A 26,226-nucleotide genomic window follows, 5' to 3' on the forward strand; every position below is an offset into this window, starting at 1 on the left:
GCGGGTACTAGGTTCAGTTGATTTTTACCCTAGGCTCCTTCAAAGTCAAATGTCGAACCCCGACAAGAAGAGCGATGATCCCAACAGTGAGTTATCGTCGCCGTCGTCGTTGACGAAGCGCGACCTCGCCGATATGAGGGAGCGATACAACTTTCCCGACGGGCTCAGGGTGAAGGTTGGGGGTCAGTCCGCCGATTGAATTATTCCTGAATACGTTTGTACGTACTAGGTATTTTTCGAAGAGTGCGGACTGCGCTTCCCTATCCCCCGATTGCTCATCGAGTTTTGCGACCGTCTGGGACTTCAGTTCGCCTAGATGTGTCCAAACTTTGTTCGCCAAGTGATGGCGCTGTTGCTACTGTCGAAAGAGGCTGGGGTCTCTCTAGACGTTAACGACCTTGGTCGTCTATTGGTCGCGAAGCGCAACTCAAAGCACCATCCGGTGTGCTTGTACTTGGCGAACCGACCTCGTCAAGGCATAGTTACCGACCTTCCTGGCAAGGACAAGAACTGGGGTTCGAAATACTTCTATTTCGAAGTCAGTGAAAGGACGGTCGAGGTGGAGAAGAACTACTTGTCCGTCCCGTGGAAGACGGACTGTGGTAAATGGGGGGGGGGGGGGGGGGGGGGGGTTCTGGAGATCTGCGAACTGGCTAGTGAGCGACCTAATATATCTTTCTTTTATTCTTGTTTTTTGCAGAGAAGATCATTGTGTTTCCGTCAAACACGTTCGATCTAAAAGTCCAGAAGCTGCGCGCTTGTGAAGTTTCCTGGAAGCTCGGTTCGTAGCAGCCGATCTTTGGCCCGCTGCTCCTTCAGGTCGGTCTTTATTTCCGAATTCATTTTGTTTCGCAATTTTATTATTATCATTTATTTTTATGTCTTTCCTTAGACGACGCTTCAGACGACCTCTCTTCCTCGCCCGAGATGAATAACGAGGATGTTGACTGGCGGACTAAGAAGAAGGCCCTCAGAGCGGCCAGCGAGACCAGAACCTCTTTCGGACTGACCGAGAAGGCCATCATGCCTGCTTCGGTGGCACCGGTCTCCACTCCTGGCTTCCAGCAGCTTTCTGTCTCGGTACCTCCGGCTACGCTGCTCGTCGAGCTCGACAGCGAGTCCGAGCTCGCCAAGACCGCCGAAGCCGCCAAGACTCCCCTTGCTGGAGCCATCAAGGCTTCGACCGCCGAAGTCGCGAAGGCTTCTTCCGCCGCGGCTAAACCCGCGGCGGCTCCTACCTCTCAGGCCAAGAGGAAAGAGGTGGAAGGCGCTCCCCAACAGCAGGGCGACCATAAGAAGGGTCGACCTGACGATCGAGGGAAGGCCGTGAAGGGATCCGGCCAGCCGCAGGGGTCTCCACCAGGCTCTTGCAAGCTGGCGTTCAACTACAATCTCGATAAGCCGATCTGCGATGATCTGGCGGCGGCGGCGTGTCTCAAGCGTCAATTCAACCTCCCCGAGTATCGGCTTCCGATGGTCTCGAGGATGCACGGGGCGAACTACTATCGCTCAGTCAGCGCGGCGGGTTCTCGGGTAAGCTTTTGATTTCCGTGTTGTCCATGTTATTTCGCAAGGCTAACTTTTAATTTTCGCAGTTCATGGCTGAGCTGAACAAGGGTTTCCTTGGTTACGAGGTGATGTACGACCGCCTAAACCAAGAGATGCGAGCTAAGCTGAAGGCCTCTGAGGACGAGCTCGCGAAGTGTCAGGGTTCCCTTGGTCAAATGGACCATCTCATCGCTGAGGTGGAGACGTACACTCATCGTGTGAAGGATCTTGAAGATCGCCTTCAAGATTCCGAGAGGACGCGGGTCGGCCTGAAGAAGGAGCTTGACCTGGCCGAGGCCTCCCATCGCAACCTTGGATCCGAATTGGATCGGGTGAAAGCCGAGCTGGCGAAGGAGAAGGCGGGGAATCGCTCCTTGTACCGAGCTTACGTTCGGCTAAGGACGACGGCATTCGTTCGGGCAGGAAGGCCGCTGGGGCGAAGTATAAGGGGGCGCTGGTGGCCTACCGCCAGTTCGTCACGGCCGGGAGGAAGCGGACGACCATCTTGCGGAATCTTGATCAGGCCAAGGCGGCGTCGTTGATCTTCCAGGAGGTCGTCAACAAGGAGATCGCCGATGCTCCTGCTGAGCTGCAAGAGGCCAAGGACGAGCTGGCGAAGCTTCAAGCTGAGCTCGACAGCGTGCCCTTGCCTTCTCTTGCTGGGGCCAAAGATCTCGAGTTCACTCCCTATGAGGATCGCTCGCCTCCCGACGTGCCGGCGCCCGGGGCCTCTGAGGTCGCGAACCAATTCGGTTCGATGCTCGATAGTTCGGCGGCCGTGCTCGCGTCGATCGATGAGGCCGGGGAGAACCCGAAGGAAGTTGAGCTCGCCAAGGACACGTCGGCCTAGACTCGCCTCGCCTCGCCCTTCCTATTTCCCAAGTTTAAAATTGAAATAAATTGATTGCTTTTGGGCCCCTGCGTGGGCGAATTTATTTTGGGCCCGATGTTTGGGCAAGTTTGTCGAACTTTTCTTTTTTCTTTTGCTATTATTTTCCTTTTTGTTTTATTCGAAACATATTCCATGATTTTATTGCTTTTATTAAATGTCATGAATGTTTATTTCACGTTTGCCCATTGCTTTTGTTCGCGTCTCGGTAGACAGTAAACAATTATTTTATTGTTAATGTCTAAAAATTTGTGTGCTTGAGCGAACGCGCTTATTTACTACAGCATTTATTTGTAAACTTATTCGCATGATGTGTGTCGGCCATCGTCAGTCGAACCCCTGATCGTATCGGGATTGTGTATATGGCATACCCCCAAATCATGCCTTATACACGGTATGTTTTTTTGAACCGAAGCTCTAAGCCTTAGCTCTTGAGTCGGGTTTATGGTGGTTTATCATACACAGCGCATGAACAAAGCCTTGGGCATGTTCAGTTGCGGGTGTAAGTCGAATCCACCGTGTTTGGCAAATTGATCGGATCGAACTTGCTCGTTCCAAGTTTTTCTTGTTTATGTGAGGTGTGGGCTGAACCTTGCTTTAAGGCTGCCTACGTACCCATGTTTGGGATCAAGCCGTTACGTAGTTCGATTGTTATGATATTACTTTTAACTGTAATATTTCTTTAGGTTCATGATATTCCAATACCTGAGCACTGGGATACCGTCGAGCGTTTCAAGCTTGTAGACACCTGTTCGTGGGATTCCTGAGACTCGGTATGGTCCTTCCAAGTTTGCTCCCAATTTTCCGGCTTTTTCTTCGGCCCCGTTCTGATACACTTTTCTCAACACGAGATCTCCAGTGTGAAATTCTCGGAAGTTGACTCCTTTATTGTAGTATCAGGCGATTGATCTTTGGTATAAATTCATGCGCGTCGGGGCTTGGTTTCTTCTTTCGTCTGTCAAGTCGAGGGAGTCGCATAACATTTTATCGTTAGTTTCTTCGTGATCGTTCGCGTACATGGTGCGAATTGTTTGAATCTCATGTTCGATGGGCAATATTGCTTCGACACTGTAGACCAGAGAATATGGGGTTTCCCCGGTAGGCCTTCGTGGACTCGAGCGGTAGGCCCACAGTACTCCAGGGAGTTCGTCAACCCATCGCCCTTTTTTGGCTAGAAGTTTCTTTTTCAGGTTACTAACAATAGTCTTGTTGGTAGCCTCAGCGTGTCCGTTCCCTTGTGGGTATCGGGGCGTCGAGAATCGTAAAGTGATTCCTTCTGCTGCACAAAATCGTCGGAATTCTTTCGATATGAATTGTGCACCGTTATCAGTGATTATCTCTTGTGGCACCCCATGTCGACATATTATATTTTTCCAAATGAAATTTTTTACGTCTATGTCCCTTATCGAGACGAATGCTTCAGCTTCAACCCATTTGGAAAAATAGTCTGTTGTGATAAGGAGGAATTTCAGCCCTCCAGGTGCTTTGGCAAGGGGGCTGACGATATCCATAGACCGTTATAGAAAGGGGTATGGAGCGGATATGGAGGATAGTTCCTCGGCTGGTTGTTTGATATTCGGGGCGTGTTTTTGGCATTGGACGCATTTACGTGAATGTTGCTCACAATCGGCGACCATGATTGGCCAAAAGTACCCTTGATTTTTTATTTTAACGGCTAGGGCTCTTCTGGCCGCGTGGTTCCCATATTCTCCTTCGTGTATTACGGAAAGGATACGTTTGGATTCTTCTTTTCCTATACATCGCAGGTATACTCCGGAGAAACTTCTTTTGAAAAGCACTTCGTCTATTATAGAGAATCTTGCGCTTTGGCTAATTAGCTTCCGGCACAATTGCTTATCCGTCGGGGTATGGCCTTCGGAGATATATATGATTATATCCCTTCTCCAGTCCCCCTCTTCTATTATTACCATTATGCTCGCGCTTTTGGTAGTGATAGAAGATTGTTTTATTGCCTCGACCGGTATGATTCGGCTTATCGTAGGGTCTGACGTTGAAGCTAAAGCGGCGATGGCGTCAACTGTGGTGTTTTCCCCTCTAGGGATGCGGGTTAATTCGAATTTTTCGAATTGATTTGTCATTTCTTTCACTAACTGTGCATATGCCTCCATTCGTTAGTCTCTTGTTTCGAACTCTCCGCTGATTTGATTTGCAACGAGCTGCGAGTCACAAAAGGCGGATATGGATTTTGCTCCCACAGCTTTTGCCAGGCGTAACCCTGCGATTAGTGCCTCGTACTCGGCTTCGTTGTTTGAGGCGGTGAAATCCAGGCGGAAGGATTGTTCGATCACTTCTCCGTGTGGTGACACCAAATGTATTCCAATCTCGGCCCCTTGCTTTGTGGAGGAACCATCGACTTTGAGGGTCCAACTTCCGGCGTTTGCGGTGGTTTTGCTTTCATTTGCGGGGAGCTCGATAAGAAAATCGGCTAGAACTTGTGATTCGTGCATGTTCTAATGCGATATTCGATATCATACTCACTTAACTCGATGGCCCACTTGGTTAATCTTCCTGATTGATTGGGGCTGTGGAGGAATGATCGTAAAGGTTGAGTGGTCATTACTACTATCGAATGGGATTGGAAATATGGTCGCAGCTTTCGGGTTGCTGTGACTACGGCCAGAGCTAACTTTTCCATTGCCGGATATCTTGTTTCTGCGTCAACGAGTGATCTACTTATATAAAATACTGGTTTTTGGTCTCCTCGTTCTTCTCTGACGAGGACTCCACTGACCGCGGTGTGCGATACGGCTACGTACAGGTAGAGCGGCTCTCCTACTTCGGGCTTGGCTAGGACCGGAGATTCGGCCAGGTATTGCTTTAGTTGCTCGAATGCTTCTTCGCACTTTTCTGTCCATTCAAACTTCTTATTCCCTCTCAGGAGCTTATAGAAAGGTAAGCACTTATCGGTTGACCGGGAGATGAATCGGCTAAGGGCTGCCACGCGTCCTGTTAGTCTCTGGATTTCTCTTTTGTTTCTGGGAGAGGGCAGATTTCGGAGCGCTTGTATTTGGTCTGGGTTGGCTTCAATTCCCCTCTGAGTTACCATATATCCGAGGAATTTTCCAGAAGATACCCCGAAGGTACATTTAGAAGGGTTTAGCTTCATCTGATAACTGTTCAGGACCTTGAAACATTCTTCTAGATGTGGGACATGGTCTGTTTCTCGTAGTGATTTTACTAACATGTCGTCGATGTAAACTTCCATCGTTGTTCCTATCTTGTCGGCAAACATTCTGTTCACTAGGCGTTGATACGTGGCTCCGGCGTTTTTGAGCCCGAAGGGCATCACCTTATAACAATAGATACCCTTGTCGGTTGTGAAGGCGGTTTTTTCCTGATCGTTGGGATGCATCAAGATTTGATTGTATCCTGAGAACGCATCCATGAATGACAGGATTTTATGACCGGCGGTGGCTTCCACCAAACGTTCTATGTGTGGCAGGGGAAAGCTGTCTTTAGGACAAGCTTTATTAAGATCGGTATAGTCGACGCATACGCGCCATTTACCGTTCTTTTTCTTGACGACGACGGTATTGGCGAGCCAATCGGGGTATTTTACTTCGCGTATTAAATCGGATTTCAAGAGGCGATCTACTTCTTCGTTGACTACTTTAGCCCTCTCTAGACCGAGTTTTCTACGCTTCTGCTTTGTGGGTTTGTAACTGGGGTCGACGTTGAGTTGGTGCGCGGTGATTTCGAGGTCTATGCCTGGCATGTCCTCCGTCGTCCATGCAAACGTCTTTTTGTTTTTTTCAGGAATGTTATCAGTTCTCGGCGTACGCTTTCTTTCAACTTGGCCCCGATGCCTACACATCTCTCGGGGTCAGTTCCATCTATCTGAATTTGTGTTATCGATTCCGCATCTGGCTCATCTTTTTCTTCTGGATTTTTCATCGGAGACGGATGGGTGATTTCGTTTCCGATGGCCATTAATTGCTATTGGCCTTTACTGGTTTCTTTGCTAGATGGATCCTCTGAAATGTTTTCTTTTGGCTGGTGTTTTTCGATGATTTTTTTATGATTATTCATATAACAAATTCGGGATGCCTCCTGGCTCCCTCTGATTTCTTGTATCCCGTTGGGAGTCGGAAATCGTACGCATAGGTGGTAGGTTGACGGTACCGCCCTCATTATGTATCCAAGGTCTCCCTAGGATAGCGTTGAACGGGGACGGGCAGTCGAGAACAGTAAACTCGACCATCTGGTTTACGTCTCCAGCGCGCACAGGGAGTTCAATAATTCCTAAAGAGGGCGTTACTTCCCCATTGAACCCAGATAGCTGGTTGGGTTTGTGCTCGATTTCAGTCTCCTCGATGTTCATTCTATCCAAAGTGGTTTTGAATATAACATCTACGGAGCTTCCTCCGTCAACTAAGATTCTGGCTACTACGCAGTTTCCCACTTCGAGTTCGATGATCAAAGCGTCGTCGTGGGGCCCGTACAGCCTTTTCGTATCGTCTTCATTGAATGAGATCGTGGTATCTTCCTCCTTCTGACACCCAGATGACCTCGGTGTACCTTTAAGTTGACGTTGGTGTGCTTTTATTGAGTTTATGCTATCCCTACAAAACTTCGAACTTCCCATGATGTAGTCGATCCAGGGTTTTGCTTGGGGGGTGTCGCTATCGTCCTCCTTTGCCCTTCCCCTTTTCGGGGAGGGATTTCCTCGGGTTCTGTTGTTAAATTCATTTTTCTGGGGCGGTGGTCCCAGGTCGACATTCTTCAGCTCTCCATTTTTATACTTCTCGATAAGTACCTTTCGGGCTACGACGCAATCCAGAGTGTCGTGTCCGTAATTTTTGTGGAAGTCGCAGTATTTTTTCTTGTCACGCGGCCATTTCGGGGTGCTTCCTTCGGGAACTCCCTCGTCGTTCACGTTAAAAGCGTGTTCCGGAACATTTAAAGGTTTCATCCACTCATTGTTTCGGTAAGATCTCATTCCAGGTGTCCTGGCCATGGCCGTAACAAGCGTCATGGAAAAGGCCTTCCTTGGATTATGTTTCTTTGACCGGAGGGTCCTTTCTTCTTCGGCTTTCGCGTAGTTTGAGGCGCGATGAATTGCGTGGGTGGTCTATTTACAGTCATCTCCTCTCGAAATCTGGAATCGTGCCACAGTCCATTTTTGAGAGCGTTCAGAGCTGATTCTCCCTCCACAGAGGGGATTTTTGACATGACCGTTTTAAACCTTGTCATGAAGCTTTTCAGAGTTTCGTCTCGGGTTTGTTGGGTGTTCCATAGGTCCGCCATGGTCGCTTCATCTTCTACTAGCATTGAGTAGTGTTTGATGAACGCGGCCGACAGCTGTTGAAAAGAGCTTATCGACCCTTCCTCGAGACGTGAAAACCAATCTAGGGCGCTTCCTGACAGATTTTCAGCGAATAACTGGCAAAACCCTGCCCGGAACTTCTCCTCCACCATCTGACGGAAGGCATTGAACGCCGGGTGTTCATCCCTTGGGATTTCTACGGTGAAGTGTTCTTCCCCAGTTCGGATCTCTCCTCTCTGAGGGTTTCTTTCTGGTCGAATTGTCGGCTCGAAATAGTTTGGCTCTTCAGGAACCCCTTCCTCGCGGGGGAGATTGATGACCTGAGGAACATATCCAGGAGGAGGGCCTCCCGGAGGCGGGGGCGGTAAGTCGCCCTGAGTCGGTCGAGCTCGCCAAGCGCTGGCCTCGACCTGTCCATCAAACTGACTGATTCTGGCCGTATTACTAGGGCCGGCCGTGTCGGGCGACATGTGGATTCCGGAGAAGCTTAGCCGCCTCCCTAGCGGGGCGAACCTTCGTCCGTTTGCAGTAGGCGGACTAGTCGAACTCGGCAGAATAGCTCGCTCGGCGTCGAGCTGCTCTTGAAGTGAAGACTGCGCAGCTGTCAAGCTATCGAGCTGGGATCGGGTTGATCTCTGGAATTCGGTAGTGGTTTCAACGAGTTTCAGCAGAAGAGCCTGTGTTTCTGGATCGGCTCCAGAAACCGGGATTTCGTGCTCGCTATTGGAAGACATTCTTTCAGATCCGATCTGTGTTCTTCGGCGTTAGGTCTCTGATAAGTTTCCCACAGACGGCGCCAAATTGTTGAGCCAATTTCTCGTCCCAACAATCTATACCATATTATTTCGAATTGTCTCGTATATTTATTTATATAAGTTGAGGGTCTCAGAATCCGATTGTGAAGTTTGAACCGGAATCCGAAAGAAATCAATAGATAATACGAATAAAAATATAGAAAGAGCGAAATGAGATTCCTTTTATTGATTATTGAATAAAAACCTTACAAGAGTAGAAAATTCGAATGGGAATGAGCAGGAAAATAGAATAATAAACTTCAAAAATGATATGGCAATCTTTTTTAGAAATTCTTGTCCCTTGAAAATGAAGATGGAACGAGCTTTTATAGTTAGCTTGCCGATTCTCCTGCGTCTTCAGATTGATACACGTGCACGTGCAGAGCTGGTCTTCGATCCTTCGATCCTTTATTCTTGCGTACATCCCCACTCTCTAGGCGATTTGACCGTTTCTTCGATGACTCGTCGTTCAAATTTCTTGGCAGGACCTTCTAGGAGCGCTTGTGAGCCCGGGTCGAGTTTAGGTTTCTTCGAAATAATGTCTTGGGCCGATCTCACCTGCACCTAGGTTTATTAGGCCGAACTGAGCTTTGGGCCGAACTGACGATTATCTTCTCTTTTGGGCCGAACTCATTGTGGGCCTGGTCGGCCCGATTCGCCTGAGGGAAGGGAGAGATATTCACTCCCACAGAAACCATCTCGCCATCTCCCTACCTCGCCCGCTCTTCCTCTGTCCGCATCGATCGTGAGCTTCATTGAATGCCGTGAGCCACTCACTGGTTGCGGTGTGAACGTTCGCCGACGGAGGGATCTCCGACCCATGAACGTGGTTGTTGCGAGAATTCCACAGTAAAAAGTAGATCGTGCTGAATACCGCGCCGTCCTCGCCCATTGGTGCATTCAAGATCGGCTCCACGTAGTCCCGAAAGATTGCCCCATCGCGCGTCGGAATACGATCTCGAAAGACCGATTCTTTCCAGCCCTTTCTCGTTTGTCTACACTCGATCAACACATGAGACACCGTCTCCACCTTCCCACACAAGAGATAGATACTCGGGCAATTACCACGCCGCTGCAGCGCCTCGGATGTCGGCAAGCATTCATTTAAGGCCCTCCACATAAACACCCTCACCTTTGGTGGAGTCCGAAGCTTCCAAATCTTGTTCCAAAGTCGCGTGTAGGTAGAGGAGGGCACCGTAGTCTCATCTTGCCTCGTCTCGAGTCGATAGCCGGACTTCACCGAGTACTCCCCAGACTCTTCGTAATGCCATATGGTTCGATCCGGGGTTGGGTTATAGCTAAGGGGAATACTTCTGATTGTCCCGTGCTCAACCGGCCAACACACCTCGTCCAGCGCCGAGTCATCCCAAACGAATCCCTCTCCACCGATGAGCGAATGTACTGTCAGGTCCTCATTTAAAGTCGTCGGTATCGTGATTGGTCTGAACTTCGGGGGCAGCGGAACCCACTTGTCCTTGAAGATCTTGATCGTATGACCATCCCCAACCATCCGCCGATGCCCCTCCTCGATGATTTCCCGCCCCACACTAGCGACCACCACAAGTGAGAGGCCGAATCCGGGACCTTTGCTTCAAGAAAAGGGACATTAGGAAAATACTTAGCTTTCAAAATCCGGGCTGCAAGCGAAGAAGGACGAGATTGGACCCATCAAGCCTGTTTCGCCAACATCGCATTATTGAATTTCCGGAGATCTTTGAATCCGAGCCCGCCTTGTTCCTTCGGCCTGCACAGCTTTTCCCACGACCTCCAAGTGCAATTTGCGTTGTGAATGATCACCTCCAGTGCAATTCTATCCTTTTCGTTTTAAGTTTTGCATTTTGATTTCCATTTTAATTTTAGGATAAATTACATAAATGCCCCCTGAACTTTTGACCATTTAACAACGTGGTCCTTACTTTTATTTTTCTTACAGCGTCGCCCTTGAACTTTGACAATCTTACAAACTTAGTCCTTCCGTCAAATTTTGGGAGTATATTCCGTCTATTTTAACTTGTGTAATAACTTGAATATTTAAAATTACCTATATATCCTTTATTTAATTATTTTATGTTTAAAATTAATAAATTAAAATTAAAAAATTTCATTTTTCATTTTGTTTGTTGTCTTTTTTTAATACTTTTTTTTTATACATTTCCATTATATTTTTTTTCACGATAATAGAAAATTAATAATAAATAATAATTCAGTTTTACAATTCATTTTTATTAAAAATTCATATTTTACATAATTATTTTATTTTTTATTTATTTTTTTGTATAATAAATAATAATTTTTAATAATATTAAATCATTATAAAATCAATATTTTTTGTTATTTTACAATTTTGTCCCTGTTTAAATAGTCACATGCCAATCACATGGGAAAAAATGGATGGATTGTTGAGAAAAATAGACGGAAGGACTAAGTTTGTAAGATTGTCAAAGTTCAAGGGCGACGCTGTAAGAAAAATAAAAGTAGGGACCACGTTGTTAAATGGTTAAAAGTTCAGGGGGCATTTATGTAATTTATCCTTAATTTTAATTATTCTATATTTCTTACATATCACTAGTAGCACTAGAACAGCATAAACAAATATCTTCCGCGGGTTTCGTATAGATTCCAATAAGGCCTAATATATTAAAAAAAAACGTTGGAATTTTATTCACGTCACATCACTCACAGGCACACAAATCAAAGTTGGATGTAATCATGTAACAAACAAACAAACTAATTTATTATTTTCATTTACTTCTACATTTTATTAAAAAAAAAAAAAAAACATTTTCTACATTCTATTATTATTCACAACAACAAAAAATATCTATTCTATTTCTATATATAGCTTATTAAAGCCATTCCAAGACTTCAACTACCCAATCGACAAAAGATAAGCACAAGAAATTTCCATCAAAGGAAGAGAGAAAAAAAAATGGCAACGAATAATCATCGTTATCCAGCGATGTCTGCTGTGCTATTTGCTGTGTTCTTCTCCATTTGTCTGTCGCAGGTTTGTCAGCTTCAAATTCATTTCTTCTCTGCTCTTTTTCTTTTCGTCTTCTTTTGTTGCTTTAGTTTCCATGTTTTCGGCCAATAACTTTGGAAACCTGAAGTCAACAAAATATCTGATCAATATGACTTAGTTCTTCCGAGCTTGATTTTTGCTTTTTCAACCTTGATTGATTTGGAAATTAATTAAATTTCAACTTGATGATGCCTTTGGGATTGTGCTGACTGATTTGATCAGAAGTTAATTTAGTCCATTTCTGTTCTGATTTATGATTGAAATTTAATGGCTTGGATTCAATGTGTTATGGACAGGTTATTGCAGTGAAATCACTAAGTAGTGCTAAGCTTGAATCTCGTATCCTTCAGGTAGGGTTTTCAAAGTTTTAATAGTGCAGATATATAAAAATTTATTGAGACTTTATTTTTTCTGGTGTTTTTTGATATCCCGATGATTGTTTAGGAATCGATTGTTAAGCACGTTAACGAGAACCCTGAGGCGGGATGGGAAGCTGCTATGAACCCGCGATTTTCGAACCTCACAGTGAGTCTGTGGATTTAGGAGTGAAGAAGGAATTTTGTATGTTTGTTCAAATAATTGAATCAGAGTTTTGTGTGAATTTTCAGGTGGGGCAATTTAGGCGTCTTCTTGGAGTCAAACCCAGGCCTAGGCGTGATTTCGAGAGCGTTCCTATGGTGACTCACCCGAAATCCTTGAAGTTACCGAAGCAATTCGACGCGAGAAGTGCTTGGCCTCAGTGTAGCACGATCGGAAGAATTCTAGGTTGATTCATTTGTGCTGTTTTATGATTTAGCTTTGCGAGACGAACCGATAAACTAACTGACTGTTTGGTGTTTCTGTGTGTCGACATGGACGGTGGATTTTTTGCGATTCTAGATCAGGTAGATATTGTTTCCATTCCTGTCATCACAACGGTTATTTTCTTGACTCTTGAGCAATCGAATCCCGGAAATTGAAATTAAGCGTTTGATGTGTAATCAATATAGGGTCACTGCGGTTCTTGTTGGGCTTTTGCTGCGGTTGAATCGCTGTCAGATCGTTTTTGCATCAAATTCGACATGGTAATTTTTAATCTCTATAATTGAGGACTCACAAGTGTTTTTATTTTGTTTTATTGTGTTTTATTTTATTATTCTACCCTGCGAGCTGAGTTTAGATTAACGGCCAAATGTGTTTTGTATCAGAATATATCTCTGTCGGTGAACGATCTCCTGGCTTGCTGCGGATTTATGTGCGGAGATGGCTGTGATGGTGGTTATCCACTAGACGCGTGGCAGTATTTTGTTCGTAGCGGCGTTGTGACTGAAGAGGTAAATACTTTCTGTTCAACACTTGTTTCTTAATATTCATGTATTTTGATCTAGCCGAAGCTATTAAATCAGCATAATTATGGGTACGTTTGAAATGCGAAATTTCCAATGGAAAATGAAAATTTGAAGGAAAATATGGGGGAAAATCAAAATTCTATATTACGTTTGGAAGTGAACCTGAAATTTGAAAATTTATTTGGATCTTCATTTTCCACGCAATTGATACTATTTCCCTCAAATATTTCTTAATCCGTCCAAAGCAACTCACAGAAAATACTATGTATTCTAAAAAAATAAAAAAATTCCATTAAGATTTTCCTCGTGTTCGAAACATACCCTAAAGATTCTCGTAATCTCTCTTTGTTGTTTGATCGGTTCTCTCTAATCACGGGCTTCTCAAATATCACCGCCTTTCAGTGTGACCCGTACTTTGACACTACTGGTTGTTCTCACCCTGGTTGCGAACCAGCCTATCCGACCCCAGCGTGCAAGACCAAGTGTGAAAGCAGTAACTTGATGTGGAGCGACTCAAAGCACTACGGCGTCAACGCATATCAAATCAGATCCGATCCCCACAGCATCATGGCCGAACTCTACAAAAACGGACCCATTGAGGTTGATTTCACCGTTTATGAGGTAACCACGACGTTTCAACGACGAAAAGCTTTTGGATGAAAACGTGTCTGCTTTTTTATTTATTTATCTTACACTTTTTCACGGCCACATTTTGCAGGATTTTGCTCACTACAAATCCGGGGTTTACAAACACTTGACCGGAGACGACATTGGCGGTCACGCTGTTAAGCTGATTGGCTGGGGAACGTCTGACGCCGGGGAGGATTACTGGGTATTCGATAATATTCTCATATATATATATATATATATATATATTTTTTTTTTTTTGCGAAAAAGTCTTTGAGTCTGCATGTTTATATTGTGCTCTCTCCTTTTTTTGCAGCTTATGGCCAACCAATGGAACAGAAGCTGGGGCGATGTACGTCACTACTAAACCTTTCTTTTGGGTTTTTTAAGATTTACGTTCTCCGGAACACAGTTCGAAATTATTTTCACTTCGCTAAAGTAATGAAAAATTTAGAGATAAAAAGTAATAGTGCTAAACACGGTCTTAGTGATCATGGCCTGTGCTCACTCCTTAGAATTAAGGGGCCCAAGACATATTCAATATTTGGTGCCCCTAATTATATTAAGGACGCTATTGTTGTTAATTAATATAATATATATCTCAAATTCTAAACAAAAAATGTCAGGGCCCCCTAGGACTGTGCCCACTTGGTCCGACTAGGGTCAAGGCCGGGTGAGCCTGTTAGTATTGGTAATGTCAAAATGGACGCGTAAAGTCGAACAAGGTTATTTGTCGGAATTGTTAGAATGGAACAATCTCCGTTGAACAGGGTGTCATGTACGATTCTAATGCTTTGCTCTTTGTGGTGGCAGGATGGTTATTTCATGATCAGAAGAGGTACGAACGAGTGCAGTATCGAAGAGGATGCCGTTGCCGGTTTGCCATCGCCCAAAAATCTCATAAAAGAGATCGCAAGCGGCCGCTCTGTGACCCGCGCTTCGTACTGAAAAAGAAAATGAAAATAATAAAATAGAGAAAAGAGTGCATACAACATATCTCTATTCATGTATGTGATTATGCGTCATTCGAGACTTGAAGGAATTTGTCCCGGTTACGAAAGGGATCTCTTATCTGGATTTCTTGATACTTGGTTGTAGTTTTATTATTCCATCTAAATTATGATAAGGTGACAGTTACTTGAAGGAACTGATTTAATTATTATATTAGTCAATTTGACATTCCTTTTATCTGGTGATTCATATTTCTTCCACTAACGGTAAGAGCAATCTACGGTTCTCCATTAGTGAAAGCTCCGAGAAGCTTGTATAGCTAATTTGTTGTCCAAATCCTAATTGTATTTGTCCTTTTCTCCAGGCCCCTTTCATTCTTCCTATTCTTTTAGAAATCCCATGCTAGAAATGTCCATTTCTGTAATAGTATGTAGTCATATTTTTCCAAGTAATAGTGGGGGATAATAAAATGTCCTCTGCGTATTTAATCGAAACACTATGTTTATTTTCGGTCTCTAAAAATATTAAAAAGGTCCCTTAACATTTTTATTAATTTCAATGATATACCTTAAAACGTGTCTACATATCAAAACCCTCAACTTTTATAAAATTTTGTTGATTTTTTGTCCAAACTAAAAATTGAACTACCCATTTTACCCTTACAGAATTTCTCTGGAATATCATTTTTATAATAATGTTCAAGCTTCAACCCATAAAATAATTTCCTCTCAATGATGTTTTTTTCTCTAATAATATAATTTTATCAATAACCAACATTTCTGAAAATCGAACCATCAACTAATCACACTTTTTTTTAGTTGAAAATAAAGGAGGTTCATTACTTTCATCAATACTTCGACCTATATAACACGACATTGAAATGTCATTTAAAAATATTATTTCATAACTTGGAAGTTTTTTCAATCTCTTATAATGTGACTTGGTTGATTCCACGTACCACTAACAGAGATTAAAGATGGAACATAACAGGTAACTAAGAGCATTTACAATGCATACACCAAATTTCGTGTAACTTTGACACGAAATTAGCGTAACATTTACACCAAATAATTTTTTTTACTCCGATGGTGTTGCACTATATCTTACACAAAAGAGACTATTCTAATAATATGCTTTTTTTTAAGCTTTTTAATATAAGAAGCTTTTAGATTAAGTGTCTTAATTTTATTAGTTATTTGTAATATCTAATTACATATATAAAATGTAATTATATTTTATTTATTAATTATGTGTAAATATAGTATAAATCAATAATAAATTATTTAAAAATAAAAATATAATTAATAAAAGTGAAAATTAATAAACTTCATTACATAGATATTACAATATTTTTTAGGGAATAAATAATACACCATTAAAAAAACATAAATATGAAAATTACATATTACTAACAAATTTCTATTCATATACACGTTATACAAATTGATATCTATATTTGTTTTTTTAAATGATTGGTTTAATTTAAGTGGTATTGAACAAATTAATTTAGATTATAAATAAAGCTCCAAAGAGTTGAAAATATATTGATTAAACTTGGAGTAACTAAAATATGTTCTTTAATTAAGGATTATTTATTAATTAGATTAAAATAATACTTAAATATTTTTTGTAATCTTTACACAAAATGAACAGTGTTACACCAAATTTGGTGTAAACATTACATCAAATATAAATTTTTAGAGTTTTTATTATTAATTGGAGAGTTTCTACTCTATTTATAGAGTTTTTATGCAATAGGTTGGAGATACTATAATGAATGTGGCGAAATTATAATAGGATATATTCGCTATAATAAAATATCACGTCTGGGCATAGATGATTATATATTCAAAGATACGTGGTGAGTGGCGTATTAATTAGTCACATATTATCGGAAGAGTTCAAAGGCTTTTTTATATATTTTTTTTCTCCTTTAGAATTTATTGTTCATTCATAAATTCACACATATACTATAATTTGATGGCAAATACTAAAAATTAATAAATAAATATTTTAAACTTTAACTAATAAAGACATTTCTCTATTTTTATGGATAGAACCACAAACTCCCGAGAAAAAGCCTCATAGAAATGATGTAGTAATGAGAAGCTTGTTTTATCTCTAGAACTCCCGGTTTTCTCCTTGCTCTGCCTCGTCTGACTCTCTCCTTTGTCGCTTTCTTTTGAGAGTACTGGTTTGAGAAGGACGTGCTGCTTTGTAGTAAGGGGAGAGCGGGTGTATTCTGTTCTTGCTTGTTGAGGCTGAAATTCGAGATTTGATGGAAGAATTCCGTCAGAAATGGTCCTCCTTGGGCATCACAGATGAGGAGGAAGAGGTGATACAGATTGGTGAGGATGAGATGGAGCTGAATGCCATCTCTCTCAAGGACTCGTTGGTGGGGAAGTTGCTATGCAGTAAGCCCTACAACATGAAGGCACTAAAGACGATCATGGGAAGTTTGTGGAAGACTCGGGGTGCGCTGGAAATTTCAGAACTTGAGCATGACGTTTTACGCTTTAAATTAAAAAATACGGCGGACAAAAACAGAGTTCTAGAAACGGGCCCTTGGCTTTTTGACAGAATGTTGCTGGTTCTTTTTTATCCGGGGGATGGAGGTTTTACTGAGGACAGCTTTCGACTCACTGAAAGTTGGATTCAATTGCATGATGTTCCCTGCCTATTTCGGACGGCAAATATGGGTGAAGTGATTGGGAAACAAATTGGCCAGGTTGTTCGCATAGATAAAGATAGAGAAGGAAGATGCAAGGACAACTTTATTAGGGTTCAGCTCCAGTTTGACATGACCAAACCTTTGAGGAGGGGGGTCCACGTTAAATTCGGAACCAATGTTGAGCCTACTTGGATTAAACTGAAGTATGAGAAGCTTGCCGACATGTGCTTCTTCTGTGGAAGATTGGGGCATGGCTGGAGAGCAGTGGCGGATCCAGACTCCGGCGACGGGGGGGGCGGCGGGGGGGGCGGGGGGGCCAAAACTGAATTTTGGCTGGGAAAAAAAAAAAAAAAATTTAAGCTTGAATTTTTTTTTTTTGGGGGGGCCCAGGCCTCTTGGGCCTACAAGGTAGGTCCGCCACTGCTGGAGAGGATGTACCCTGGAGGGGGCTCGTGTGGGGGATACCCTCGCTGAACAAAGGTACGGACCTGAAATGTTGGCGGAGGCACCGAACCGGTTGGTTAACTCGATCTTGAGAGTCAGGGGATCAAAAAGGTCAGAGGAGCAGCATCGGAGTGATAAACAGGCTCAGAGGGGAGTGAAGAAATTCACGGGGGCAAGGGAAATGGGGGGTGAGGGCGAGAAACAACCCTCATCGGCTAAGACTGACGCGGCGGAGCAGAGTTCTAGAAAGCCGGGTGGAGGGGATCGTCACACGCCTGGAGTTGGGAATCCCTCTCCGGCGGCTCGCTCTGTCCCGAGATCCTTCTCCACTGGTCCTGATGCCTCGAAGGGAGGGGAGGCCCCGAGTCCCAATGTGGGTAAGCTAGGGGAATCATCGACTTCTAAGGCTCGTGCGGTTAATTTGGAGAAGAGGGCTGACGTGGCTGGTGAAGTTGTGGGCCATAATGTTAAGAGCAAGGTTAATTCTTTCTTTGCTTTGGCCCAATCCGTTTTAGGCCCGGAGGTTGGAAAAAATAAGTTGGGCTGTGGTATTGGGCTGAATTTGAACGTTGGGACTGGGGCTCAGAATTTTGCTGAATCGAAGATCACCCTTGACGCGAGAAATGCTCTCTCAGCCGGTGTGAACTCAACTGAAGTTGCGACCGAGAATTATTAGGCGCCCCTGGTAACGACGGTCTTCGCGGGCTCTGGTGGGGTAGGAGGAGATGGTGGTGGCGCTGATCGTGGAGTGGGTAGCGCTGCCAAGAGAGAAGTGGGGAAGCTGGCCCAGCCCCGGCCGGGTAAGAAATATGGTGGTGGAGGGTCGACGAGGTTATCTCTGGCGGCGAGTAACTTGAAGAACAAGGGGGATGTGTTCGCCTTTGTGGCTGGAAGCACGCCCATAGGAGAAAAGGTGGGTGTCCGGACGAAGGGCAAACAGGAGAGCATGGATGCCAAGTTCCAATCTAAGCGAGGCCAGACTTCGGAGAAGACGTCATGGAAAAAAAGAGCCCGTCTCCCGGGAAATTCTAAGACGAGTGGTGGGATGGAATTAGCCCAGATCTCTTATGGGATGACTAACGAGCTGGAGGAGAGGGGTGCGGTCAAGTCGGCGAGATTAAGCCCCAATCTGACAAGTGAAGATAGGGTGGCCATAGGTGCAGCAGCTCCTGTGTCAACATCGAGGCATCCACAGGGGCTCAGTGATTCAGCCTCATTGCGTTACAACGTTCCAGTGATTTCTAGTGAACTGGATTTGGCGGCAGACTCTCTTGATTCTGAAGCGGCGCCCCACGGTGATGAAGGCCGCCGGACGCAATGATTTCCTTATTTTGGAACGTCCAGGGGTTAGACAGCTCCAGGACGAAGAGGATTCTTCGGTCGCACTCGTTAAACCATAAGCCCGACTTGATTTTTCTTTCGGAAACTAAGCTTAGACATAGTGTGGCGAAGAGAGTCCGTGTGTTGTTGGGATTTGAAGGTTGTTTTACTGTTGACTGTGTGGAGCGAAGTGGAGGCTTAATGATCTTATGGAAGCATCCGGTTTGCTTCGCGCTTGGCTCGTACTCTCGATTCCACATTGAGGGTATGGTGACACACGAGAATGGGCTTGTTTGGAGGGTTTTGAGTCTTTATGGAGATCCGGTAGCGAGTAATAGAAAATTCTCGTGGGATCTTGTGCGGCGATTCGTCGGTGCATGCCGGAGTCCGTGGCTTATTGGTGGTGACTTTAATGAGGTCTTGGATAACAAGGAACTGAGTGACGGGAGGGTACGAGGACCACATCTTCTCAAATCCTTTCGCCACCTTTTGGAGGACTGTGATCTCATGGACCTCGGCTATGACGGGGCTGATTTTACGTGGAGGAAAAGCTCGTCACCTACTAGTATTCAAGAGCGGATTGATCGATACCTTGGTATCTCGGAGTGGGGATCTATGTTTCCAAGGGCCAAAGTTTCCCACTTGGAATTTTGGAACTCGGATCATAGACCTCTTATCCTCTCTACTCTTGGTGGTAGCTGCGAGCCTTTTAAGAGACCTAGACGGTTCTTTTTCGAGGAGGCATGGTGTGATGAAGAGAAGTGCGAGGAACGTATTCGGGAGGCGTGGTCTTGTGACAACCCGGGGGGCTGCTCTTCCCGAGTTCCTTGAGTGTCTTCGACACTGCAAAGTTAGCCTCGACAGTTGGGGCACTGGGAGGAGGCGTGAGTTGAAGGCTAGGATCGAGAGCCAAACGGTTCGGGTGTGGAAAGCTGGGGAGGAAAGAGGTGAGGCTACTCGCTTGGAGTTAGGGAGAGAACAACGACAACTTGACGCACTTCTTGAGAAAGATGAGAAGATTTGGAGGCAAAGAAATAGGATGACGTGGATGCAATGCGGGGATAAGAATACCTCTCTTTTCCACCGGAAAGTGTCTACAAGGAAGAAGAGGAATGAAATTCGGGGCCTTTTTGACATGTCGGGAACTTGGCGGGAGGGTGACATTGAGGTCGAAGAGGTAGTCGCGTCCTATTTCAAGGACATTTTCACCTCCTCGAATCCGATGAGGGTCACGGCCGAAGTTAATGACGATTTACTCCGATCTTTTCATCGGGATGATGTGAGGAAAACAGTCTTCTCTATGGGCGTCATCAAAGCTCCGGGAAGTGATGGGTTCCCGGCCCTCTTTTATAAAAAATATTGGAGTGTTGTCGGGGATCTCGTTTCTAAAACATGCTTGGGAATTCTCAACGATGGGCACTCGGTTACGGCTATTAATAATACGGTGGTCACTCTTATCCTGAAAATTGACAAGGCGACAAAGGTTAGTGAGTTTCGGCCTATTAGCCTTTGTAATGTGATTTATAAAATCGTTTCTCGATGTCTTGTGATGAGGCTTAAGGTTCATATGGAGGACCTCATCTCGGAGAATCAATGGGCTTTCGTGGGGGATTCATACGATGAAAAGAAGGCGGTTTGGGAACGGTGAATGTGCGGCTCTTCTGTGTTCTTCATGAATAAGAGATTGTTGTTTATTTTTTAGTTTTTAAATAAATTATATATATGGCGCGAAGGAATAAAGATAATTGGTGTTTACATATAAATATTATTGTCAACGTCAATAAAAAGATTCGTGACACTGTTGTCTATTTCAAATTATAATTTCCTCATTTTAATTAAACATAGGATATGAACTCGACATTTTTGAAAACCAAAAATTAAACTTGACATTTTACTAAAACACAAAGTATATATATATGTCATTTTTCCTTTTATCATTCGGTGAAATAAATTCAGACCCTAACATAAAAAAAAAAAAAAAGCTCCTCGAGCTATAAATTAGCTTGTACCAAATTTCAAAAGTGTATCATTGAAATAATTTGAGGAAATATCGGCATAAATACTCAATATTTTCGGAAACATACACTTAAATACCTATTTTTTCGCAGCAAAAATACCTAATGTTAGGTTTCAGTTCCACTGTTAAATAAATCCGTTAAATCTAACGGAAATCCACATGAAAGCCTCAAATTAAACATGGTTTAATATTTTTTTCATAAACATAACTAAAAATTAATACATCATTTTAATAATAATTTTTTTTAATTATAAACGACTTCTATATTATAATTAGACATTAATAGTATTATTAAAATGATTTTATATTTATTTATTTATATTAATCATGTATGAAAATATTCTTTTTATTGAAAAATGTTTAATTGATTTTTTAATATAAAAAACGTTTTTAGTAATATTATTTATTGCTTGATTATAATATCAAAGTTATTTTTAGTTAATTATTTTGTTATAAATTTGTCAATAAAAAAGATTAAAAAAAATGATTCTACATTTTGTATAATACACATTAATTCAAATTTTTGAATGGTTAGTACCATTTATTTACAAATTTGATTGATTACGAATAGTTATTTGTGTTGTTATAAAATTTTAATAAAAAAATATTTTCAAACATGATTAATATAAATAAATGAATATGAAATCATTTTAATAATATTATTAATGTCTAATTATAACATAAAATTCGTTTATAATTAAAAAAAAAATTATTATTAAAAATGATATTATTAATTTTAAGTTAATTGTATAAGAAAAACGTTAAATCATGTTTAATTTGAGGTTTTCATGTGAATTTCCGTTAGATTTAACGGTTTTATTTAACTGTGGAATTAAAACCTAACCTTAGATATTTTTTGCCACGAAAAAAAAAAAATATTTAATTGTATGTTTTCGAAAACATTGGATACTTATGCCGATATTTCCTCAAATAATTTTGCACCTAACACGGTGGTAAAGTTCATATCCTCGCCACCGCATTTGTCACATGTTGAAAAAGAAAGAGAAAAGAAAAAAAGAAAAAGAAAAAGAAAATGGTTTCGATACCTCCAAAATTACACAAAAGCCTTTTAATGTCTTGATCTCAAGCTATACATGTACACCACCAAAGTCTTTGCTTTACATTTATGTTCCCTATCCCTTAATATCCTCGCAACAATCATTGATATCATACAAAAACTATCCTAAAAAACCACCCTCGTCCAGAAATGGCGACCAATTTTCCGATCTTCGTTCTTCTTGTTCTCTTCATCTCCATTTGTCAGTCAAACGTTAGTCAACTTCCTTTTCTTCTTCTTTAAGTTGTGCTGTTGAGAAATTTCACTTACATGTTCTTCAACAGTTTTATATGCTATGAACCAAATCGAATCTGATACAAATGAGACAAATTCCTTGCTTTGTTACTGTTAACAAACAATGCATTCGATGCCCTTCATGATATTAATCACTAAATAATACGGTCTGATGTTATAGATACGGTGATTTTTATTTATTTAGTTATGTAATTTCTTATTTTGATGCAATAAAATTATTTGGGTTTTTTTTATTTCTATAATAAAACTGATATATTTACCACATGATATTTCAATTGACTTGCTTGTTATGTGAATTCTCATAAGTTGGGTGTTATTGGTTCCACAGGCTATACAAGAGGAACTTCTGAGCAGTGCAAAGCTGAATTCTCATATCCTACAAGTATTTTAAAGCCAATGCTTATATATAAATAATGTGTCCCATTGTTTGTTTTATGGGTTTCTTAAATAGTTATTGTGGCGATTATATCCTACAGGAATCTATCATCAAACAAGTAAACGAGAATCCCGAGGCTGGATGGAAAGCCGGCGTGAATCCTCGATTCTCAAACGTCACTGTGAGTATTCAAATCGACACTTTGACTCTCATGTGTTTATTACGATATGAAGAACATATCAAAGGATGATTTCAAAAGGAATGTAAAGATTTGTCTTTCTTGGCATAGAAATTGTAGAGAAAGAAAGGAAAATGAAATGTGTGAAAAGTGACTCTTTGCAGTGTGATCATATCTATTCACTAAACCGGAAAAGGAAACATAAAATGGTCTATTTGGTGATTTCATATTTACTGAAACCACTTTTATAGTTCCCTCTGTACTTTGTTTTATGTCGTACCAATTCTTTTGAATTTGCAGGTTGGTGAATTTAGGCGTCTTCTTGGAGTGAAACCAACACCTAAGAGTGATTTGGAGGGCATTCCTGTAATAACTCATCCGAAGACTTTGAAGTTGCCGAAGAACTTCGACGCAAGAACCGCTTGGCCTCAGTGCAGCACGATAAGCAGAATTTTAGGTCACTAGCTTTTCTCATCATCATCATCACATATTTCTTGATCTACATAAAAATTAGGCACTGACTGTTGCTTTGTTTCTTTATGTCGAAACCCAATTGATTTTCTCATCTGCAGATCAGGTAAGAACCTCATTCCAATAATTTTAAATATAAATTATTTATCACTGAACCGAGGTTGGAAAAGTAACCCTGAATGGTTTCTGTATACAAACAGGGACACTGTGGTTCTTGCTGGGCTTTCGCGGCTGCAGAATCGCTGTCCGATCGCTTTTGCATCCACTTCAATAGGGTAACTTGAATCCCCATTTTCGGTAGATTTCGTGATCATTTTTTAAATAACCTCTTTTTTGTTTATTGGTCCTCTAGAACGTCTCTCTATCGGTGAACGATGTTTTGGCATGCTGCGGATTTTTGTGCGGAAGCGGGTGTAATGGAGGGATTCCATTATATGCGTGGCGATACTTTGTCCATCATGGTATCGTGACCGAAGATGTAAGACCTTCATGATCAGTTTCCTTTTCTTCTCGACTTCTTTATTTTATTTTCGTGTATGCTCAATTTTTTTTAAATACGTTGCAGTGTGACCCGTATTTCGACAACACAGGGTGTTCACACCCCGGTTGTGAGCCCGCTTATCCGACCCCGAGATGTCACAGAAAGTGTGTCAGCAAGAACGAGTTATGGAGGGAGTCAAAGCATTACGGTGCCAACGCATACAAAGTCAACAAGGACCCACAGAGTATAATGGCCGAAGTTTACAAGAACGGACCGGTCGAGGTTGGCTTCACGGTTTATGAGGTAACGAGCCTTATTTATTTGGTTTGCCAAAACCACCAAAACATTTGTAGACTTGGCAAAATCCGGTACACTGATACGATAAGGACTAGAATGATACGATTTATAATTTCTAAGGATCATTTGGGACGATATTTTTTTATCAAGGGGTGAATTGACACGACCGCCATAATTCAGGAGGCAAATAAACAATTTATACTCGTTTGTTTGACACACAGAGTATCTTCCTTACCATCAAACCAATGTAATGTCTGTTGTTAAAACCATATTCTTCTTTGATTTGTTTTACAGGATTTCGCTCACTACAAATCGGGAGTTTACAAACACGTTACGGGCAATTCAATTGGCGGTCATGCCGTCAAGCTGATCGGATGGGGAACATCTGATGACGGCCTGGACTATTGGGTATCGAACTCTGTTCTCGATTTCTTTCTTTTTTAAACCACAAAACTCGATTCGATTCTTTTGTGACCTGTTTATATTGACTTAGTCGTCTCTGCTCCTTTTCAGCTTCTTGCGAATCAGTGGAACAAAGGCTGGGGTGATGTATGTTTTCCTTACTCCTTTCTCTTAGCCTCTCTTAGGATTTTACCAAAAAAAAAAAAAAATCATAATTTGGAGAAAAATATCAATTTCATAAATAAATAATAAAATCAAGTCGAAACCAAAATTCCTTGTTGTATAGAGGGAAAAATATTCAAGTGGAAACCATGATTTTTCAAGTTCCAAAACGGCGCATTGTTTTGAGACGATGTTTGTGCATTGTCAGGACGGTTATTTCAAGATTGTGAGAGGGCAAAACGAGTGTGGCATCGAAAGCGGCGTGGTCGCTGGCATGCCTTCAAGCAAAAACCTTATAATCGCGGCCAAAAGTTCGAGCAATGATTTGCATTCTTCATACTAATTTCGGGAGACTTGTTTGAGTACGCATCTGAACTCCTACATGTAATTATACATATTTTAACCCTCCACAAGCTGTGTAATGCTGATAAATAAGATGATTGTGTTTCGGATTATCAAAGGGTAACTAAATCACCAGTTCCAAATATGTGAATTTTAAAAATATCAGCCAACTCTCGAAAATACAAATTATCGATTTCGTATAGGAATCGGAAAACTTTTCCATTGATCGTTTCCCGTCGTAAAAACAAATAGCAAACTCGATGTAGCTCTGGAAGTATGCCGATACGGAAGATTTTAGGAATTTAGGAAATAAGACGGATTTCAGGTTTAGGTAAAACGCAAAGTTCTAACTTACAACAGAGTGAAGGAATAAATGTATAATAAAAAAGTAGATATTCTTGGATGTTAAAGTGATTATGGAGGTGTTATTGGGATTAAATTTGAAAAGTCAGTACTAGATGTAAGTTAATGAAAGTTAATTGAAGTCAACCGACATAATTTTCTTACGAAAATAATTTATTTTGAATAATTTTTGGTTGTATTTTTTTGCGGTCAAAGTAAATTTAATAAAACTATTAAAATCCTATAATCTTTTCTACACCATTCACTTATTATCATCTTTTATAATTTTAGATGAGAATCTATTATTATCGAAGAGAAACTTGAATAACCAGATACACCATAAGGAAAGCTCTAATTGTAGACACTAGAATGTTTGAACTTTGAACACTCTTTGAAACCCACATTGGCATATAAAAAGACAGATGGTACCTTTATCTATTTAAATACCCCTAAAAGAGGATGAACGTAAGTTTCGTTTTAGTTTCCTCATCGTCAGGTTCGCAAATTATATAATAATATATTTTTTATTTTTATTTTTTGAAAATAGTGATCTTAGAGCATCTCTCCAATGAGTTACAACAACTTACCAATTGACGTCAACGTAAAAAAGAGCCAATTGGGCACAGTCGCTCTATTTGGGCATCGGACGAAATCGGAACTACCGTACCGAGGTCGTGACCTTCCGACGATCTCCCGGAAGGAAGCTTTCCGTCGCGTTTCACACGGAAATTCCGTGGGTCCGGAAATGGTTTTTCCCTACCGAATGAATATTCGACGGAACTTGACGGAACGCCTTCCTTCCGAGCTGCTCCAACCTGCGTTAATGGCAGAAATGATCTGGGTCGTTGGATTTTATATCCAACGGCCCAGATGAACCCAAATAAATAAAAAAAAAACTCAAATGTCAGGTCAACTGTATGATCCCCCGAGCGCTCCTCTGACATTTCCGCCACGTCCGCGGAATG

General features: G+C 41.9%; 5 protein-coding genes and 1 pseudogene across 6 annotated transcripts; 4 read left to right on the forward strand and 2 right to left on the reverse strand.

The window, feature by feature from the left end:
- Positions 1–3,954: 3,954 nt before the first annotated feature.
- Positions 3,955–4,566, reverse strand: LOC149395110 (uncharacterized). Its single transcript, XM_089614215.1, has one exon. The coding sequence runs from the start codon at positions 4,564–4,566 to the stop codon at positions 3,955–3,957; it is 612 nt and encodes a 203-aa protein (XP_089470341.1).
- A 1,913-nt stretch (positions 4,567–6,479) lies between these two features.
- Positions 6,480–7,415, reverse strand: LOC149395111 (uncharacterized). Its single transcript, XM_089614216.1, has one exon. It carries the CDS (start codon positions 7,413–7,415, stop codon positions 6,480–6,482), a length of 936 nt encoding a protein of 311 aa, XP_089470342.1.
- Positions 7,416–11,354: 3,939 nt separating this feature from the next.
- On the forward strand, positions 11,355–14,683 carry LOC149395112 (cathepsin B-like protease 3; annotated as a pseudogene). Its single transcript, XR_016297060.1, has 10 exons — positions 11,355–11,525; positions 11,837–11,890; positions 11,985–12,065; positions 12,149–12,322; positions 12,530–12,604; positions 12,728–12,853; positions 13,271–13,489; positions 13,587–13,700; positions 13,812–13,847; positions 14,309–14,683. The product of XR_016297060.1 is annotated as a cathepsin B-like protease 3 (transcript).
- Positions 14,684–16,724: 2,041 nt separating this feature from the next.
- Positions 16,725–17,591, forward strand: LOC149395113 (uncharacterized). The gene is made up of 2 exons (XM_089614218.1): positions 16,725–17,432; positions 17,508–17,591. Exons 1-2 carry the CDS (start codon positions 16,725–16,727, stop codon positions 17,589–17,591), a joined length of 792 nt encoding a protein of 263 aa, XP_089470344.1.
- A 1,287-nt stretch (positions 17,592–18,878) lies between these two features.
- On the forward strand, positions 18,879–20,529 carry LOC149395114 (uncharacterized). Its single transcript, XM_089614219.1, has 2 exons — positions 18,879–19,476; positions 19,580–20,529. Exons 1-2 carry the CDS (start codon positions 18,879–18,881, stop codon positions 20,527–20,529), a joined length of 1,548 nt encoding a protein of 515 aa, XP_089470345.1.
- A 1,451-nt stretch (positions 20,530–21,980) lies between these two features.
- On the forward strand, positions 21,981–25,141 carry LOC149395115 (cathepsin B-like protease 2). Its single transcript, XM_089615601.1, has 11 exons — positions 21,981–22,168; positions 22,539–22,592; positions 22,687–22,767; positions 23,065–23,221; positions 23,337–23,341; positions 23,436–23,510; positions 23,588–23,713; positions 23,801–24,019; positions 24,308–24,421; positions 24,527–24,562; positions 24,786–25,141. The coding sequence occupies exons 1-11, from the start codon at positions 22,106–22,108 to the stop codon at positions 24,918–24,920; spliced, it is 1,065 nt and encodes a 354-aa protein (XP_089471727.1). The 5' UTR covers positions 21,981–22,105; the 3' UTR covers positions 24,921–25,141.
- Positions 25,142–26,226: the final 1,085 nt, after the last annotated feature.

The sequence above is a fragment of the Urtica dioica genome, chromosome 5 (assembly GCF_054948205.1).
Source record: "Urtica dioica subsp. dioica isolate 48M chromosome 5, U.dioica_male_clone48M_v1_H2, whole genome shotgun sequence".
Lineage (NCBI taxonomy): Eukaryota > Viridiplantae > Streptophyta > Magnoliopsida > Rosales > Urticaceae > Urtica > Urtica dioica.

Bases quoted from the DNA above. Each gene is read 5' to 3' on its own strand.
- LOC149395110 (XM_089614215.1), bottom strand. From the start codon at position 4,566: ATGGAGGCATATGCACAGTTAGTGAAAGAAATGACAAATCAATTCGAA.
- LOC149395111 (XM_089614216.1), bottom strand. From the start codon at position 7,415: ATGGCCAGGACACCTGGAATGAGATCTTACCGAAACAATGAGTGGATG.
- LOC149395113 (XM_089614218.1), top strand. From the start codon at position 16,725: ATGGAAGAATTCCGTCAGAAATGGTCCTCCTTGGGCATCACAGATGAG. The intron at 17,433-17,507 runs GCCAAAACTGAA...GGGGGGGCCCAG, and splicing joins GCGGCGGGGGGGGCGGGGGG to GCCTCTTGGGCCTACAAGGT.
- LOC149395114 (XM_089614219.1), top strand. From the start codon at position 18,879: ATGATTTCCTTATTTTGGAACGTCCAGGGGTTAGACAGCTCCAGGACG. The intron at 19,477-19,579 runs GTATCTCGGAGT...TCTTGGTGGTAG, and splicing joins GCGGATTGATCGATACCTTG to CTGCGAGCCTTTTAAGAGAC.
- LOC149395115 (XM_089615601.1), top strand. From the start codon at position 22,106: ATGGCGACCAATTTTCCGATCTTCGTTCTTCTTGTTCTCTTCATCTCC. The intron at 22,593-22,686 runs GTATTTTAAAGC...TATATCCTACAG, and splicing joins TGAATTCTCATATCCTACAA to GAATCTATCATCAAACAAGT. The intron at 23,511-23,587 runs GTAACTTGAATC...TTGGTCCTCTAG, and splicing joins TTTGCATCCACTTCAATAGG to AACGTCTCTCTATCGGTGAA.